At 32.2% G+C, this 17,119-nt stretch overlaps 4 protein-coding genes across 11 annotated transcripts in view; 1 reads left to right on the top strand and 3 right to left on the bottom strand.

The window, feature by feature from the left end:
• The window catches only part of LOC108460913 (MMS19 nucleotide excision repair protein homolog), a 74,871-nt gene that overhangs the window by 40,709 nt on the left and 17,043 nt on the right, over positions 1-17,119 (bottom strand). The window lies entirely within an intron of this gene.
• LOC108457873 (mitochondrial-processing peptidase subunit alpha-like) lies at positions 1,533-7,509 on the bottom strand. 2 transcript variants are annotated; one of them, XM_017757060.2, is made up of 14 exons: positions 7,381-7,509; positions 7,160-7,256; positions 6,207-6,383; positions 5,812-6,108; positions 5,296-5,463; positions 5,029-5,196; positions 4,344-4,424; positions 4,162-4,228; positions 3,713-3,810; positions 3,441-3,513; positions 3,282-3,352; positions 3,079-3,128; positions 2,162-2,274; positions 1,533-2,076 (listed from the first exon to the last, which is right to left on the bottom strand). In XM_017757060.2, exons 2-14 carry the CDS (start codon positions 7,196-7,198, stop codon positions 2,024-2,026), a joined length of 1,455 nt encoding a protein of 484 aa, XP_017612549.1. In that variant the 5' UTR covers positions 7,199-7,256; positions 7,381-7,509; the 3' UTR covers positions 1,533-2,023. The 2 variants fall into 2 exon arrangements, with proteins under 2 accessions (XP_017612549.1, XP_017612550.1); XM_017757061.2 differs by having other exon boundaries at positions 7,160-7,478.
• On the top strand, positions 9,514-12,697 carry LOC108457622 (protein CHUP1, chloroplastic-like). Of its 4 annotated transcripts, none has more exons than XM_053029484.1 (5): positions 9,514-9,622; positions 10,177-10,306; positions 10,397-10,482; positions 10,917-11,666; positions 11,764-12,697. In XM_053029484.1, exons 2-5 carry the CDS (start codon positions 10,177-10,179, stop codon positions 12,607-12,609), a joined length of 1,812 nt encoding a protein of 603 aa, XP_052885444.1. In that variant the 5' UTR covers positions 9,514-9,622; the 3' UTR covers positions 12,610-12,697. The 4 variants fall into 4 exon arrangements, with proteins under 4 accessions (XP_052885444.1, XP_017612159.1, XP_017612160.1 ...); XM_017756670.2 differs by lacking the exon at positions 9,514-9,622 and adding an exon at positions 9,629-9,828; XM_017756671.2 differs by lacking the exon at positions 9,514-9,622 and adding an exon at positions 9,853-9,931.
• On the bottom strand, positions 14,629-16,301 carry LOC108458256 (ESCRT-related protein CHMP1B-like). 3 transcript variants are annotated; one of them, XM_017757577.2, is made up of 3 exons: positions 15,824-16,301; positions 14,950-15,231; positions 14,629-14,787 (listed from the first exon to the last, which is right to left on the bottom strand). In XM_017757577.2, the coding sequence occupies exons 1-3, from the start codon at positions 16,146-16,148 to the stop codon at positions 14,762-14,764; spliced, it is 633 nt and encodes a 210-aa protein (XP_017613066.1). In that variant the 5' UTR covers positions 16,149-16,301; the 3' UTR covers positions 14,629-14,761. The 3 variants fall into 3 exon arrangements, with proteins under 3 accessions (XP_017613066.1, XP_017613067.1, XP_017613068.1); XM_017757578.2 differs by having other exon boundaries at positions 14,629-14,749; XM_017757579.2 differs by having other exon boundaries at positions 14,774-15,231; positions 15,824-16,296.

The raw sequence follows: 17,119 nt of genomic DNA, 5'->3' as shown, positions 1-17,119 counted from the left end.
TCTAAGTTTAATTTCAGTCAAGATTTCAGTGCATTTTGGCCGTTTGGGTGTGTTTTAGCTAATATCAATAAGTGCATATAGGTTGGTATAATCATATAGATGCAATTGAGATATATTTTCATGTATTACATTATATATATATACATGTATAAAAATAAAAATATTGATTAATTCGAAATGATACATCAAAATATATCGATATTAAAACATATTAATACTAAAACAAAAATCATAAGTTGATCGATACGATATTAACTACCTTAATAAAAATATTATAAAAAATTAAATCGGATTCGAGTGAATACATGGAATTGATACAAATGGTTTTGTAGTTTATGTTGACAGCAACCAAGTAGCAATCAACCCATTTTGTTGAAAATGACAGACCTAATGAATTGATCCCTTAACAACCCAACTTCCTAGTCACTTTGATATCACCATCTTCATGCTTACATTCATTGTTTTCCTTAGTTTTCTACTTTTTAAAGTCTCAAAGGGCGGTGGGCAAAAATAATTTAATTTTCATGTTACTTGGATTTTAATTTTAATTTTTTTACAAAATATTTGTATTCAATATAGGGTGATAATAATAATAAATAAAATAGATTGAATATTTATTGTTTAGAAATCATAAATTTGGAAAATTAAGATTTTGATAATATAACTATTCCTTAAAATGAATTTAGATATTTATTTTAAATTTAAATAATAATATTCAGAATTATACATAAATATAAAAGAAATGTATTTTTCATATATATATATATATATATATATATATAAAGGTAGTCATATCGAAATGAATATATTTGGACTTAGATGGTCAATGCCTAACTTTGGCCCCATGTAATCTAATTTCCTTCAATTTTAAGACTAGAGACACGTGTGGGGAATGTAAAAAGAGTGCAAAACACACGTGCTCATTCGCCGGCACTTATTACGGCTGTCACTCGCCTGCCTTCCTATCGACCTGTCTTTGGTCTTTGGTCTTTGCTAGTTTGCTTTATCCTAACAGGGTTTGGTTGGTCGGGAGGAACACGTGTGATTTTTGACCCAAAATGTTATTCATTGAATTCCGGTATTCGTCGACATCAAACGGAAAATTTAGAGTTGGCAGATCCCTCAATAGCATCAAAATTATTTTTTAAAATTTTTATATTTCAATTTTGTCGAGAATTCAAATACTTGAAAAGATAACGAATTACAAAATAGAAAAATATTATCGAGTGTTTGAAAATATAAGTTAAAACTCAAAACCGTGCTTTAAAAAATTAATCTTTTTAGAATTTGTAATACTACATGTACGTGCTCTAGTTCTTAAACAAAACACTCACTGAAGATAATATCCGAATCCAATCAAACCAAACCGAAATATTAATCTCAAATCTTAAAAAATCCATTTAAGCACACATTTATTTTATATATATAAATATTTTAAAATATTATTTTTCGTTTAACATTTCATAATTTTATTTTATTAAATTATTAAATTTGTGTTTTTAGTATTAAAATTATCCTATTATATATTAAAATTTTATACGAAATAAAAATATATTATAAATAAAATCGACCGAACCAAACTGAACCATTGGCCCATTTTTCAAACCGGCTTAATATTTAGCTGGTAATAGGAGGGGAAACTAACTTAGGCTAATGTAGATGGTTCCCATCTCCCCATGGAACCAATAAAAATACCATTATTATATCTTAGCTTTCACAGAAACATTTCTACAAACAGTTTAAATGCATGTAATGCAAAACACTGTAAAATTGAGTTTAGGAAACTTCCGGGCCCTTGATCTATGAGCCAGTAATTGCCAAACAAACAATACTTCTCAAGGTCCGATTCTTGCAACCCGATAATCCGAGTTCAAAACTGAGACGGCTCGTTAATTTTCAGCGACCGGTAAACTTAGGAAGTGAAAAAAACTAGGGGGAGGGGGAAGTATAAGGAGATGGCCGTGGTGGGGTGTTGGTGCTGCCACGGTAAACTCCATCTCCGGCTTGGAATTCATGGCGCCACTTATTTAGCACGGAACTTGCTGCTAACTGATTCGTAGCTGGGAACTCGAAAAACTGGCAAGCAAGAAAGGTAAAGAATCTCATAATCAAATTAATGATGAGGCTTGGATTAAATAAATCCAGGGGAATTGATATTTACCGTCACCGTAAGATGCCATGGTTAGCGGCGAGGATATAATCTTCTTAGCCATGTTGGTAATATCTCGTAACGTGACTTCATCCACCATCTTTAAAAATGCATGTACGGATTTCCTACGAAGAAATAAGATAAAACGTGTAATAAGAAAGCAAAATGTGTAGTACGTTCACGAGAAATACGGTGAAACCTCACTCGAGGAGAGACTAGGAAACAAATATTTGTGGCCAGACCGGACAATACATAGTGTTAAACTATCATCGAGGACAATTAATATCACCCAACTTTTCGCTTGAGGAAAGCCAAAAAGGGATGTCAAAACAAAGTTGGAACTAGAACATAAACATAACTTATTTTTATGTAATAACAGTTAATACGAATTTCACGTGTTTTATAAAGGAGCATAAACTTTTTACTAACCATAAAACTCGGAATATGGTAATTTCACTCGTAAGATCATTTTCAAACAATAAGCATTTTCGGAAAGGTAAAAGAGCCTTCAACCTTAGGTGGATAACCCCTGTAGCAGGTTAAAATGTTTAGGCTTCAGTTTGGAGCTCGGGTGAATTAGTAAAATCGTGAAAGAATTTACTGTGGGTAAAACACTCGAAGAAGTAAATCATATAAGATTCTTAGCTTATAGCCATGTTGCTTAAGTTTTTCATTTTTCCTGACCCGTTCTGACACCTATATCTAACACATATTGGAATAAAGGTACAAAATATGATCCTTTAAGAACTATCCAAGTACGAAGATAAACTTAGAAAGAATCGGACAAAACCATGTCCGAAACATAAACATATCTGAAAGTTGCATGCAAGTCAGAGTATCATAGCTTCTTAGATTTAGTGTAGGCGATCATGCAGGAATACATAGGGATATATAAAGAAGAAAACAGATATAGAAGTCCGTAAACTCACCTTTCACCGTATGTCAAAATCTGCCTTCCGATATCTTCCGCTATAATCATCTGAAAAACACAACCGATTGAATCTTATAAATATTTTAACGGAACAAAAGTAATAAAAAGAAAATTATTTATAAAAAAGATTAAAATACAAAAATGGCCAGAACAATGCACGACTCGGCATTTTGGGATGGGGAAGAGAGTGAGAGAGCATACTCTAGACTCTAGATTCATCAGTACTGCCGATTTTGTAGCCTCTTGAGCACGTTTTATCATTACCTGAGAAACTGCCACCAACACGGGTTCAAAAACTTTAAAAGAACTTTAAAAACGGGGGTATCGATAATGGACGAAATCGGAGAAACACAAGCAAACCTGATCCTTCAGTTGCCAACACAAGTAATTCTTCTGCTGCTATCTCAACCGCCCTTGACACGAAATCAGAGCTCTGGCATGAAAATTAAGTATGTATTCAGTCCGTTGTAAGTAGAAATCAAGGGAAGCACAATATCGAAAGACCTGACTAACAACATGTGACTGTTGAAGAGTACGTATATACCTGCACATATATACATACATGCTTCCGCGCTACTATGATTGTATCACATGAACAAATGACAAAGACAAGTATGTAATGATAGCCTTACCGTGCTGCCATAGATGCCAAACAACCCCGTGTAATTGAAGATGCTATTGAATGCAGAAAAGGAATGAATCTGCTGATACTCGTTCAATACACGGAGATCTGTTTCCAAACATAACCGAGAAAAGGAAAAGTAAGAACGTATTGAGTGCATGGAAGAAATTCGAGATGTAATACATACAGAATTTGTGATATTTCACAATTAAAAGGAAGAAAGCAAGATTGTCACGAAACAAATTTTGCCTAACAGAAAACTTGACAGCTCAGATAAAATCAAATGAAAATTGTTGAGCAAGGAGAACTATGATATGTTACTCGGACTCAGCTTTGAGTGTTTGATATGAGTACGTATCTAACATGGGCATGCACGTACTTTGAGGGTCATATCCAAATACTAATACCCAGAAATGTATTGGACATGGATACTACTTGATGGATAAAAATAGAACTTACATAGCCGAGAGTGCATCCCTTTCCCGGGACCCCCAGCTGAAAACGAGCCACCACCACCCATAAGCATCTGTAGATCAACCAAAATCATTAAAACCAAAGTAAAGTTCAAGACTTTCTCGCAAAGCATATTTGTGGGATCCAAAAGATTCACTGAAAATGAAGCAAAGTTCGAAATACAGCACCTGCAGTACAGTCAGAGTGACAGTGTCTTTCTCGTTATTCCAACCACCAGGTACTTCAAAAGCAAGAGCGAAATGGGTACTCTACAATTCACAACAAAAAACTTTTGATCTACAAACAAGCAAAAATCTTGAAGTTCGAAAAAGATTTTTGTTTTCTTTTTTCATGGGAGGAGGGAAGGATGATGTGAAGAAAATTTTATTTTGGTAAAAGGACCTCTCCGGCCCTTCCCAATTTCAAAATTGAGCAAATTGGTCCCTCAAAAAGAAATTCATGCAATTTTATCCCTGTCAATTTCAAAAATGAGCAATTAAGGATAATTAATCACGACATTAACATCATCAGTGAATTATACATAATTTTGATTGATATAACAAATTTAGCTCTCAATGTTTACATGTTCTTGTCAATTTTGAGTATATTATAAAAAATTCAACAATTTTAGCCTCAACATGTACATATTTATATAAATGTTGCAGGCTAAATTTGTTAAATAATTACCAAATTGATAGATCTTTGAGGGAAAAATTTGTATTTATACCAATAAAAATTATATACAATTGACAGAAATTGACAAGGATAAATTGCTTCAATTTTTTTAGAAGAACCAATTTGCTCAATATCGAAATTGGAAGGGACTGGAAATGTCATTTTACCAAAATTTTATTTATTATGGTAAAAACCTACTGGTGAATCAGCTCGGCGACGAAAATCGCCACCAACATAAACAGATTTCGGTTCGTTTAGAGGGGGTCCAGCTGGGAGATCAGAAAGAAGGGGCTCGGCAATCTGCAAAAGCTCTTCGTGTTCAATGCCGGAAGCTGCCAGGACAATTCTATTCCCCTTATAATTCTCCTGAAACCATCAAAAACAGACCACTATTCAACAAAACAAACTTTGACAGAAACTCAGAAATATATGTAAAGGTAGGAGCAGGATAGAAGAGATTCTTACAGTAACGAATTCTTCCAAAATGCCGCTGTTCAATCTGTCTATTGCTGACTCGGGAACCAAGAGAGGATTTGCCAGTGCACCAGCGTAACCAGCAGAGTGAACTGCCTCCAAAATTAAGCGCTCGGGATTTTTCGAAACTTCCTCCAGCTCGGCTTTAATCTTTTGCAACTGTACAAGAATGGGGTACATATTGAAAACTCAAAATACGGACAAAAGAACCCGGAAAAGATAAAAGGAGAAAAATCCAGGATCCAAGCTCATTACAACTGGCCCAAGCATTGAGTCCCTCATTCTCACAAAGCATCGAAGCTAAACTGAGAAATTTACATGTACAAGCATTTGACTTTACTTGCTTATACAAAGAAAGGTAGAGCTAATTAATATGAAGAGCACAATGACACAGAAAACTACTCAATGGTAATTATTGTACTTAACATAAGCTACATTTTTTTATAGGATTCTTCTTCGACAACTGTCGGCTTACTTGGAAAATCAAGAAAGATTAAACTAAATTACCTCTTCGTTAATTTCCCATTCCAAAAAAGCAGGGTTCCTCACACAGTCAATAAGCAATTCTACCATTTCGGGTACATAGGTCTTAAGGGCATCAAAGGTGTACGTCATGCACTCCCTAGTGGCCGAGGCTAATGTGTTACCTCCAATTGCCTCTACTTCCCTAACAACACGCAAGTGGCTACGGTTCGTCGTGCTCTTGAATGCCATTCGCTCGAGCAAGTGGGAGGCACCAGATGATATTGGTGTCTCGTAAATGGAACCACAATTAATGAATAAGCCGATCGAGGCAGCAGGAGTCTGATGAAAACAAGCAAAGAACTTAACCACACTGTAACCGATTAAACAATCAACAAAAATAACAGTTCAATAAATGAAGAGTTGAGATTTTTCAATACCGGTAGTTGCTCTGAGGCTATTCTCACACCATTGGATAGGGTTTTAATCTTAGTTTCACTAGGTGCTACGTAATCAGGTAGTGGTGGTGGAAGGGAAACGCTGTCTAACGGTGTGTCCAGAGGAGCAACGGCACTCGAAGTCGCATATCGTGCAGCTGCTAAATTAACGGAACGGCCCTATTCACAAATGTTTGGGAAAAGAAAAAGCACTTCTCTGTAAGTGACTACATGAAAGACCAATACATCCAACAGTTCGATTTTGATCAGCACCATGTACATCAAGTGGATCAAAAGAAAACCCAAACGGGATGTATGAGGCAAATATTTGATGAACCATCAACATAGTAATTGAAAAAGTACCATGGAGGCCCTCTACTCAAAAATGGACAATACCAGTTTTCAACAGTGGAAATGGATGAAACTTTTAACAGAATAATCAGTTTGCTCTTTGATCCATTAATATTTTTTGAGTAGAGGGGCATAGTAATCTATAGAACAAGCACGATTATGTAGTTTAAAGAGAACAAACAAACAGTATATACAATCAAAGAAAATTAAAGGGATATATAGCATAGTTTCCATTATTTCTTTTGAATCAAGAACTCTTTCATAAAGGAATGCCATAAATTTAGCTCTCTCTCTCTCTCTCTCTCTCTCTCTCTCTCATTAAAAAAAAAACCCAACATTTCCCCCCATTTTCCATTCTCCAATAAACAATTAGGGACCTCCCCCCCCCCCATTTTAACAAAAAAAATCAGTTAGCATCATAAAATGCATAATCTATATATATATATATACTAAAGTGATTGAATGGATATTGAAAATGGGTCTTCAATAAACTCGTATCGGGTCATCTTCTTTCGTACTGATTCCCTGTATTTTCTCGAGAAACAAACAGAAATTTGACAGGGTTTTTAGAAAAAGCAATTTTGGGTTTTAAAAAAGAAACTAACCTTGAGAGCCCTGAAACGTGAAAGAGCAACTCTATACATGGTGTCTGTTTTTTTGTTTTTTCGTGGATTTTAAGGTTTTGGGAAACTGTCTTCTCCCCTGTCAGTAAAAAGTGATTTGTGTTAATTTGTTTTGTAATGAAGAAAATCAATGAAGAGAAAAATCAAAGCCTCCTCTCTCTAAAGTGCGAGTATTGCAACGAGAAAAGGCGAAAAAGACGTACAGTTGAGTTGAGTTCCGTTTTTAGTGGGTTAAAGAGGAAGAAGATGTCTGCTTTCACATTCTTTTTCATTTTTTTCAGTAGGGTTTAAGTCTCTTCACCGATCATTGCCACCTCAGCATTGTTTATGTGGGATTCTTAAATTTAGGGTCCGATTAGATTTGTTTATGGTTTCGGATTATTTGGTTTTTATTAGAGTGGATCATGGGTCGAATCGAGGGTCGGCCCAAAAAATAGAAATTTTGAATAAAAATATAAACTTAAAAAATAAATTTAGGTCTGATTTGATCTGAATTTAAAAAAAACTGGTGTTTCTTATTATTATTTTCACTATTGTTTTGTCACTGTTTTAGTGTCATTTCGTTATTATATTACTATTTTATTATTATTGTTTGGATAATATATAACTTTTATTTTATTATTAATTTTGCTTTTATTTTAGAGATATTTACTTGCAAAGTCGCACTTATTTTAGTATTGTTTAAATATGGATAATTTTTAAATTTATTTTCAAATATTTATTTTAATATTTTTAGTGTATTTGATATATTTTATTTTTATTTTATTGTTATATAAAAATAATAATATAAAACAAATTTAATCTTGGTGGGTTGTGACGAGCTCGAATTTTAACATTTTTATCCGAAGTCGAGTTTGGCCAAAATTTTAAGCTTATATTTTGGTCAGTCAAACCCGAACCTTGAAAATTAGCCTAAAATTCTATTGAGGCACGCCTAATTATCTCCTCTAGTTGAAATCATTATTATTCATATAATTTTTCATATATTTAAAATGGGAAAATATCACTTTGGCCCTTCTAAATTTTATAAAATTATATGTTAGTAAATGATAAAATTAAATTTTAACCCCTAAAAATGATAAAATTTTTATTCAATCCTTAAAAACTTATAAAGACGTAAGTTAATACAATAATGCAATTACATTTTAACGCTAATAAAACATATATAACTCAATTCCAATCCCTTAAAAAATAAAATTTGGCTTAATATAAGTATGATGATAAAAAAAATAGGGTTTAAGGTGGTTTGACTAAATAAAATTAGGCCGCTTAAAATTAGGATCGAGTTTGAGCTTCACCATTCAAGATTTGAGTTTGACCCACTTATCATGTTTTATACCTTTGTAATATATTTTATTTTTATATACGATGTAATTTATATCACATAAAATAAATAATAATACAATATTATGTAAAGATTTTAAATGCATTAAGCAATGATTAATTTGTTTTATTAATTTTTATGGTATATTATATCGATTTTCTGTATTTAAGGTATAATCGTGTTTTCTATTAATATTTTTGTATTTTATATCAATATGTATTTATGGTATGTTATACCGGAAAATTTTCTTTATTTTAAAGAAGAAATTTAATTTTTAAAATTATTTTGCTTTTTTCTTTTATTCTTTTGGCGTAACACTTTATTTTATATTTGAGTTTCACCCATATATTTAAAAAATTCAAATAACATAACCTTCCATTTGAAAAGGTACTCCAAAATACTTGATAAAAAAAGAAAAGGTTAATTTCATTATATGTATCCAAAATATGATTTAAATTTTAAATTGATCCGATAAAATTTAAAATATTTTAATTGAGTCTTTAAAGCATTAATGCTATAATAATTAGGTCACTTGTCATTGGATTGGGTGTTAAATTTGAGCTTAAATTTGACATTAAACATATGTAAAACATGTGAGTTAATGAGTTATCAAAAGTTGTCTGCATTCTACCTTAATATCCAAAATGAGCAATGCCATCGTAACATCCTTAGAACTTGTTTTTAACATATCAACCGCTACATTGCTATCACTCTCTAGAACAACCTTTATGACGAGCTACTTGTAGACCATGATATATTGCCTATAATTCAATTATGAGAAATAGATATCTTCCGACATATAGTGATATATTAAGATTTAAATGTAATATTTTCAAATTTTAAAACTCTAATTAAAAAATTGATTTTAAATTAATTACTATAAAATTTAAAATTTTAAAAAGTAGAAAAGCCATTGGAGGGAAAATTAGCTGAAAATTTTATTATCTTCTCAAAGAAAAAAACTAAATTTATATAATTACACAAAGCCCTAAATTTCCACTATTGACAAACAAAAATCAAAGCTCTGATTCTCTCTTTCTCTCTGTCTTTTTGTCACTGTCAACCTACTTTCTTTCTTTTTATTCAAACATCACATTCAAACATGTAATAAAGACAAAAACGTAACTCAACTACAACTACCCCCAAATATTTAATTTATTCTCTTTTTATTGTCATATATCGTATCAAACCATTATTGTATATGCTTTGTTTTGATCTATAAACAGCATACTCAATCAAAAAAACAAAACAAAAAACCCCATTTCATAGCACAAAGTTAAAAGTTCACTGATTTTTTTCGATGCGTTCGAGGATTCTTCCTTGAATAGTAAGAGCTCAAAAGATGGGTTTTGTCTAACTATAATGGGTTTCCATTATTTTTCTTGATTCTTACTTCAATTTTTCATTAGTTGCTATTCATCTGAGCAAGGGTTTTTTCTTCTTTTTTTTTTTTTGGGGGAGTTGAGTTTATTTATTTATTTATTTTCTTTTAGTTTAGAGTTTTTTTCGATGCCTTTGAGGAATCTTCTGCTAAATAAAATGGGTTTCCATTATTTTTCTTGATTCTTCAAAATTTTTTCATTATTTGCTATTAATTAGGGTTCTTTTTTTTTTTTTGAATTTGAGTTTATTTGTTTAATATTGTTATAATTTCGAGTTTTTTTTTATTATGTAGATGGAGGATGATGAAGAAGAAGATTTGGATTCAAAGCCTCTTTTGCTGAAATTTGGAGTTGCAGTTGCTGTTTCTTTCGTTGGGTTTCTGTGTTATCGATTTAGAACCCTAAATCCCAACTCGGTTTCGGGTGCGGATGTAACGGATGCTATTGCGATAATTCTATTAAATATCGGATCGATTCCAAAAATTTATGATATCTCGAACTTTGATCATGCAGATGATCGCGGTGAGGTTGATTCCGGTGAGACCGATCGGAGTAAAGATGATTTTCGAGCCGTAAAGATGTCAATAACTTCAGACCCTGTAAGCACATTTCGAGTTCATATCATTTGTGAAGCTAAAATATACCTTTTAAGTCCCTGTATTCGTTGTAATTTAGTCACTCTACTTTTTAGATTTCAGAATTCAGGTTCAATTGTAACACTGTTAAAATTATTTTGTTAAATTTAAGTTCATTACAATGTATTTTTTTAGTTACATTGCTATGCCAACAAATTTAACAAAAAAAAAAATTGAATGAAATCTGAAAAGTGGAAGGACTAAATTGCTGAAAATAAAAGTATAGGAATTAAATTCCAAATTTGTGAAGACTATGGAGACCTATGGCATATTTTTTAACTTTTTTAGGGCACTGAATATGATCTGTTAATGTATCATGTTGTTTTCGAGGTTCAATTTTTAGGCTTGTGTTGTTGATTCGATTTCCTGTTTACGATGTTTTGGTTTCTCTCTGGCAGCAAGAAATGTCGAAGCAACGGATGGATGATTCCACGAGCATTAGTCACGACGAAGATGTGTTTTTCTTGACACAGTTTGATGATCTTGTTAAGGAATTTGACTTTTCGGCCGTCATTGAACCTTCTCCAAACCTGGAAGTGGAAGCACCGAGGTTGGATCTCGACACTTCGATAACGCTTACTAGTGCTAAAAAGGACGATTATGAGCAAGAGATTGAGCACTTAAGAAACACAGTAAAACTGCTTCAGGAGAAGGAGAAGAATCTCGAGGCCCGGTTGCTCGAATATTATGGCCTTAAAGAACAAGAAACAGCAGTTACGGAGCTCGTAAACCGATTGAAGATAAAAAATACAGAGGTTAAACTTTTCAGTCTCAAGATTGAGTCTTTACAATTGGAAAAACGACGACTACAAAGCCAAGTTACCGATCATGAAAAAGCTGTAGCTGAGCTCGAAAGTGCAAGATCTCGAATTAAGATGCTGAAGAAGAAACTTAAGCATGAGGCTGAGATGAATAAAGAACAGATCCTTAACCTTCAAAAAAGAGTTGCTAGATTGCAAGAGCAAGAACTTGAGGCTCCGGTAAGTAACCCGGACATCGAATCGAAGTTACAAAGGCTAAAGGTTTTGGAATGTGAGGTAGAAGAGTTGAGGAACTTGAATACGAGATTGCAGATGGAAAACTCGGAATTGGCTCGGAAGTTGGAATCGACCCAAATCCTTGCGAACTCTGTTTTGGAGGATCCTGAGGTAGTTTGCTTCATTTATGGTGAATCGTCTTTGTTTGCATTGTTACTAATATTATTGTTCTCATATTTTTTGTTATTTCGGGTGTGTTTGATTGCAGAGAAAAGCAATGGACGAAACGAGCAATCGTTTGAGGCAAGAAAACGAAGACTTGACAAAGCAAATTGAACAGCTCCAATTGCATCGATGTGCTGATGTCGAGGAACTAGTTTATCTCCGATGGATAAATGCTTGTTTGCGGTACGAGCTGAGGAATTATCGATCCCCGACCGGTGAAACAGTTGCTAGAGATTTAAGTAGAAGCTTAAGTCCGAAATCGGAGGCAAAAGCTAAAAAATTGATACTCGAATATGCACATACCGAAGGAATGGATAGCATTGATTTTGATTGCGATCAATGGTCTTCTTCCCAAGCTTCCGAAACTCAAGAACTTGATGATCCTTTGATCGAGAATTCATCTGCTACAAAACCGACCAATTCGGGTAAAACTAAGTTCTTCAAGAATTTACGGAGACTAATACGGAGAAAAGACGGTCATCACCCGAACCATGCTTCATCAATGGGCAAACCTGATCATGTTGACGATCCTCCAACTTGGAGTTCAAGCACAATGAGCGATTCTGTAACCATGGTAAGTAGCCGGAGTGATAGGGTTACAACTCCATCTCAGAGTTCGTCCGGAACCTCTTCGGACATACCTAGATGGAGAAGTTTTAATGATGAACATATAAAGAACATCAAAAAATTTCGTAGCAAAAGCGGTTCTTATGGATATAGAAGTTTCGTAGTAGGCAAGGATGGTGATGATGATCTGAACTTCCCTCTCAAACCCAAACTCGAAACCGACTCGGATTCTTTTTGGAAATCCGAGTTAGTGAAGTTTGGAGAAGTTTTGGAAGGAGCACGAAAAGTAAAGATTCACAAGAAATCAGCAAGTATCGTATGAAATATTAGTTCAAACATAGTGTTCATATGTACCATATGTATCATATAGAAAATGAAAATGAAATATGCACATCACCATATGGTAATAACCTACGTTACTTTGATTTTCGTTTTTTTTTTTTACGTGTTTGATAGTTGGTTCAGTTTAAATTAAATAAATTATTTAAAAAATTTTAAAAAAATTATAAAACTCGATTTAACCATTGATTTAACTGACTTTATCTCAATTTAATCGGTTTGTACAAGATTGCAAGTTGATTTGTTTTTTTCCTTGCTCTAGACTGATGTAAGATCGGTTCACATGTTTAGTAGTTGTGTTTATAATTATGAGCCGGGTCGATGTAGAATTTTAGGCTCGCTTTTTAGGTCTGGACGAAGTTCATCTCAAAAAATAGACTTCAAATTTTGCACAAGTTCGGTACATATTAAAAATGTTAAACTTAAGCCCTGTAATATATTTTTTTAGATTATCTTTTTATATAAAAATAAATTTAAAAAATATAATATATAAAATACATTAAAAATATTAAAATAAATATTTTTCAATAAATTTAAAGAAGGAAAAAAAATGCCCGACTCATTTGGAAAATAGGCTTTATTTGTTATTCAAATCCATTTTTCGGATCGATGAAAATCTTAAAAGAATAAAGTATATTCATGTCATGTTTGGTTTTATTTTTTTTTAAGTATTTACTAGAACGGGCTTAGTAATTAATTCTTCGCATTTGTTTTGGTGAAAAATTCTTCTCATTTTATAGACTCATTAAAAGAGTAGATACTCGCCACGAACGCATATCATATATTTAATACTCATAACTAATCTCAAATAACTTAGATCTATGTAGTAAAAATCTCTAACAAGAGGATTACATGAATCTAAATATCTTTTTTTTTTTTAACAATCAAACCCAATTACAATTAATTTATCCAAAATCCAAATCCAAATTTAAATTAATTTTATCGAAAATTGGAATGTCCTAATTTGTTTGAGACGCGGCTTCTATTTTCTTAGGGTGAGTTTGGGGCGGCGATACAATGCGTTTAGCTTACTTTTTGTCTCACGCTATAGTACCGTTACAGTATCTAATCTCGGCATCACTGTTTTTACACTAACCGCAGGTAAATGCACCGCCCATCCAAACTCACCATTAGTTAAACCCATCATTTGAATTACTTTTGGGTTAAAACATTTAAAAACTTTAAGATATTTTTATTTCGAATTTAGATATTTTGAATCAATGAAGTGAAATCTATTTTCACATTTAATAATCTTAACATCTCGAAAATTTCCTTCATCACCAATGTTGAAATATACAATTTAACTTTGGTCAAATAGTTTCCTCAGTTAAAGTAATAATATTATTATTTAAAAAAATTAAAATTAAAATTTTCATTATATATTCTTTAGATTAAAAGAATTATATTTATTGATCTATATTAGAAGTATTCGATTAAATCAAATACAAAAGAATTCAATTAATCGAGTTAGTGAGTCCTATTACTCGATTTGAAAATTTTCAAATCAATAATTGATTTAGTGAGTTGAATCAAGTAAAATTGTTCAAGTTAAATTAAAAATTAAATATGTGAAATTAAAATAAGGAAAAAGAAAAGATATCTTAATATTATAAGCTTGAATCGTTAATTAATTTATTTAAATCGCAAAAATTACTATTTAAAAAAATTAAAATTTAGGTTGATATATTCTTTAGATTTTTTATAATTTTATATCTTTTCAAAAAATATATAAATTTTGGATTTTCTATAAATTTATTGAATTTTAAAAGTTATTTTAAAAATTTTGTAATTTTTGTTGAGATAGACCAATTTGCACATTTTAAAACTAACAAAGACTGAAAAGATATTTACATCAATTTGTTATTTAAATTAATCGAATTGTAAATTTCAACATTACTTGAAACTTAAATTACTTGATCGAATCAACTCAAAAAAATCGAATAAATCAATTCGATTAACTTGAAATTTAAATTTTTTCCAACTTTTTGGAATTTAAATCAAGTTTTGCTCAGACAAATCATCCTCAATTGATATATATTTAAACATATAATTTTTCCCAAGTACATAAAAAACTGGATATACCCGCGTAGATACATAACCGTGTCCGTCACTTCACCCAAAACCTGGATAACACGTTACCACAAGGATTCCATGCAAAACACTAAAGCCCCATCAGCATTTATGACATTATAAAGCAACAAATTCAGTCAAATTTACAAACAGATTATGATCTATATAAGCAGCAATTATAATCCCAAACATCATAATGTTATCATAATATTACAAGCTCATTCAAATAAAATTCAACCATTTTCATTCTAACCTCGAGCTTTAAGCTCTGCAAGCCGCCTTGACAAATCATCCTCGTCGACCTTCTCTTCAGTCTTCGTCGGAACAGCATGAGCAGCAGCGTTTGGCAACCCAACGGAGACCTCTAACCCGTAATCATCAGCCACTTGCTGCATCAGGCTGTTGACTTCACCTTCGGGTGTCGATAACGAAGTAGAACCAGCCATAGCACTCTCCATAAACTCTGCTTGAACCTCCATATTTACAAACTGCTTCTCGAATTGATCCATTGTTTCTGACATTTTCTGCAAATTTCCTGCATAAACATTTGAATAAGTTTTGCTTTAGGCTAATATGTCTACATTATGTTGATTTCAACTAATTTTTCCTCGGAGCTGGGTTCGTGTCCATCACTTGACACTCCCTTAACAGTTCCGCGTCAATACATGTCCGTTTTGACCATGTCCGGTTTTATTTTTTATTTTTTTTAACATTACCAACCATGTCCAATATTCCAATATGTATTCCGCAGAGTTGAGGATGTATCCATATCGGATACTAGAACACTCCCTTAATGCTCCCTTTGGTAACATGAATTTGAAAATTCGGATTTGACTTTCATTTATTATGAAATGCATGCATTACAGACAAATTAGCTGTGATTCAATATAATACGTATTTGAAAAGTATAAGAACACGAATTTATCATCATAGATTTGAGAAATAACTACTCAATTTACTTTATTTTTGAAATCCAAGTTCCCAAAAGCTACCTAATAAAAGTTTCCTTTTTTCATAGATTCTAACCTAAATTCTCCGTAATATTGATTTCTCCTAAAATTTATTATCATCATGAATAGCCACGAAAAAGAAAGATGATCAATGAGACAAAAGTACTGAGAAATTACCTGTGGCCAATGAAGATTCAAGTGACTTAACAATATTAGCCATGGACTTGTTAATGGTAGTCATCTTAGCTTGAGTATCAAGCCTAGCAACAACGGCATCGAGCCGCGAGGCAAGACGGAGGTAGTTCATCTGCTCGTTGCGCTTTCGAATGGCGTTCTCGGCGTAGATACGAGCTCCGTCCATGTTACCTTTCTCGATCGCCTTCTTCACCTTCAATTTCTCGGATTTCTCGTCCTTCTCGCACTTCCTCGACTGGCGTTGCAACGATTTGGACGTGAATTTCAGCTCCATGATCTGGTTCAAGAGCTTCTCGGTGTTCCCCATGGCTGGATTCTTTGTTTGATTGAAGAGAATTAGGGTTCAAAATTTTTGGGGGTTTTCCAATCGAATTTGATTTGATGCTTGTATACGGGTTTTGAGTTTTCTTTTATTTATGTTCAACGATAGTGAAGCGCAACGTTTAAGGCAAAGCGAAAAATCGGATAATATTTTTATAATTTTTATTTGGTTGTTATATTTAATCCCTATTTTGCTACTTCGTCCATATATATATATTTTTTATCACTTGAATCCTCAAAATTTAAATTTTAATCAATTTGTTTTTAAATGAAAATTGAATTAAATTTAAAAATTTTAAAATGTAGATAAAAATTTGTCAATAATAAAATATCGTGGCTCACATCAATATCATTAAAATTTTAATAATTGTCAATTTTTCATCTAAAAATAATTAAAATTTTAATATTGTAAATTAAAATGATATAAAGATAAAAGATTTAGGTGAGATTTGGATGGACGATTAGGTACGTTGCAGTGCGTTTAGTTTACTTTTTATCTCATGCTATAACATCTAATCTCACCGCCATCGCTATTTTTACACTACCCACATTTAAACGCACCTCTCATTCAAACTAAACCGACCAAAATGATATCATAAAAAAAAAGTTAAAACAAAATTTATCAATTTTATTTTATTATTAAAAATAACCATTAAATTATTTTATTTTAATTTAAACTTAAAATAACATATAATAGATTTGATATTTGAATTTTAATCTTTCATCATGAATCGACTTCAAAGCTAAAGAACGAGTCAAATTGTCGGTTGAGTCTTAACTCACTTGATATAGACATTATTATCAATGTAAGAGGATATGAGTTTTAGTACGCTGAAGTGCATTATACTCCTATTTATGGATTAAGGAGAGACTATTGGTAGTTTTATGTATTAGCGTAACCTATAATTAGATTGTTAAAAAAGTGAGTCAAATATTAATTAAAATATTTTTTAAAAT

This window comes from Gossypium arboreum, chromosome 6, assembly GCF_025698485.1.
Source record: "Gossypium arboreum isolate Shixiya-1 chromosome 6, ASM2569848v2, whole genome shotgun sequence".
Lineage (NCBI taxonomy): Eukaryota > Viridiplantae > Streptophyta > Magnoliopsida > Malvales > Malvaceae > Gossypium > Gossypium arboreum.
This window is presented reverse-complemented; position numbering and strand designations above follow the sequence as displayed.

What these genes read in the sequence shown, in the direction of transcription:
- LOC108457622 (XM_053029484.1), top strand. Translation starts at nt 10,177, where the DNA reads ATGGAGGATGATGAAGAAGAAGATTTGGATTCAAAGCCTCTTTTGCTG. An exon ending in AAATCCCAACTCGGTTTCGG is followed by an intron (nt 10,307 to 10,396) that starts GTGCGGATGTAA and finishes TTGATCATGCAG; the next exon opens with ATGATCGCGGTGAGGTTGAT. An exon ending in CTGTTTTGGAGGATCCTGAG is followed by an intron (nt 11,667 to 11,763) that starts GTAGTTTGCTTC and finishes GTTTGATTGCAG; the next exon opens with AGAAAAGCAATGGACGAAAC.
- LOC108457873 (XM_017757060.2), bottom strand. Translation starts at nt 7,198, where the DNA reads ATGTATAGAGTTGCTCTTTCACGTTTCAGGGCTCTCAAG. An exon ending in TCACTCTGACTGTACTGCAG is followed by an intron (nt 4,229 to 4,343) that starts GTGCTGTATTTC and finishes GTTGATCTACAG; the next exon opens with ATGCTTATGGGTGGTGGTGG. An exon ending in TTGGCATCTATGGCAGCACG is followed by an intron (nt 3,514 to 3,712) that starts GTAAGGCTATCA and finishes TTTTCATGCCAG; the next exon opens with AGCTCTGATTTCGTGTCAAG.
- LOC108458256 (XM_017757577.2), bottom strand. Translation starts at nt 16,148, where the DNA reads ATGGGGAACACCGAGAAGCTCTTGAACCAGATCATGGAGCTGAAATTC. An exon ending in TGAATCTTCATTGGCCACAG is followed by an intron (nt 15,232 to 15,823) that starts GTAATTTCTCAG and finishes ATGTTTATGCAG; the next exon opens with GAAATTTGCAGAAAATGTCA. An exon ending in TGCAGAGCTTAAAGCTCGAG is followed by an intron (nt 14,788 to 14,949) that starts GTTAGAATGAAA and finishes ATGGGGCTTTAG; the next exon opens with TGTTTTGCATGGAATCCTTG.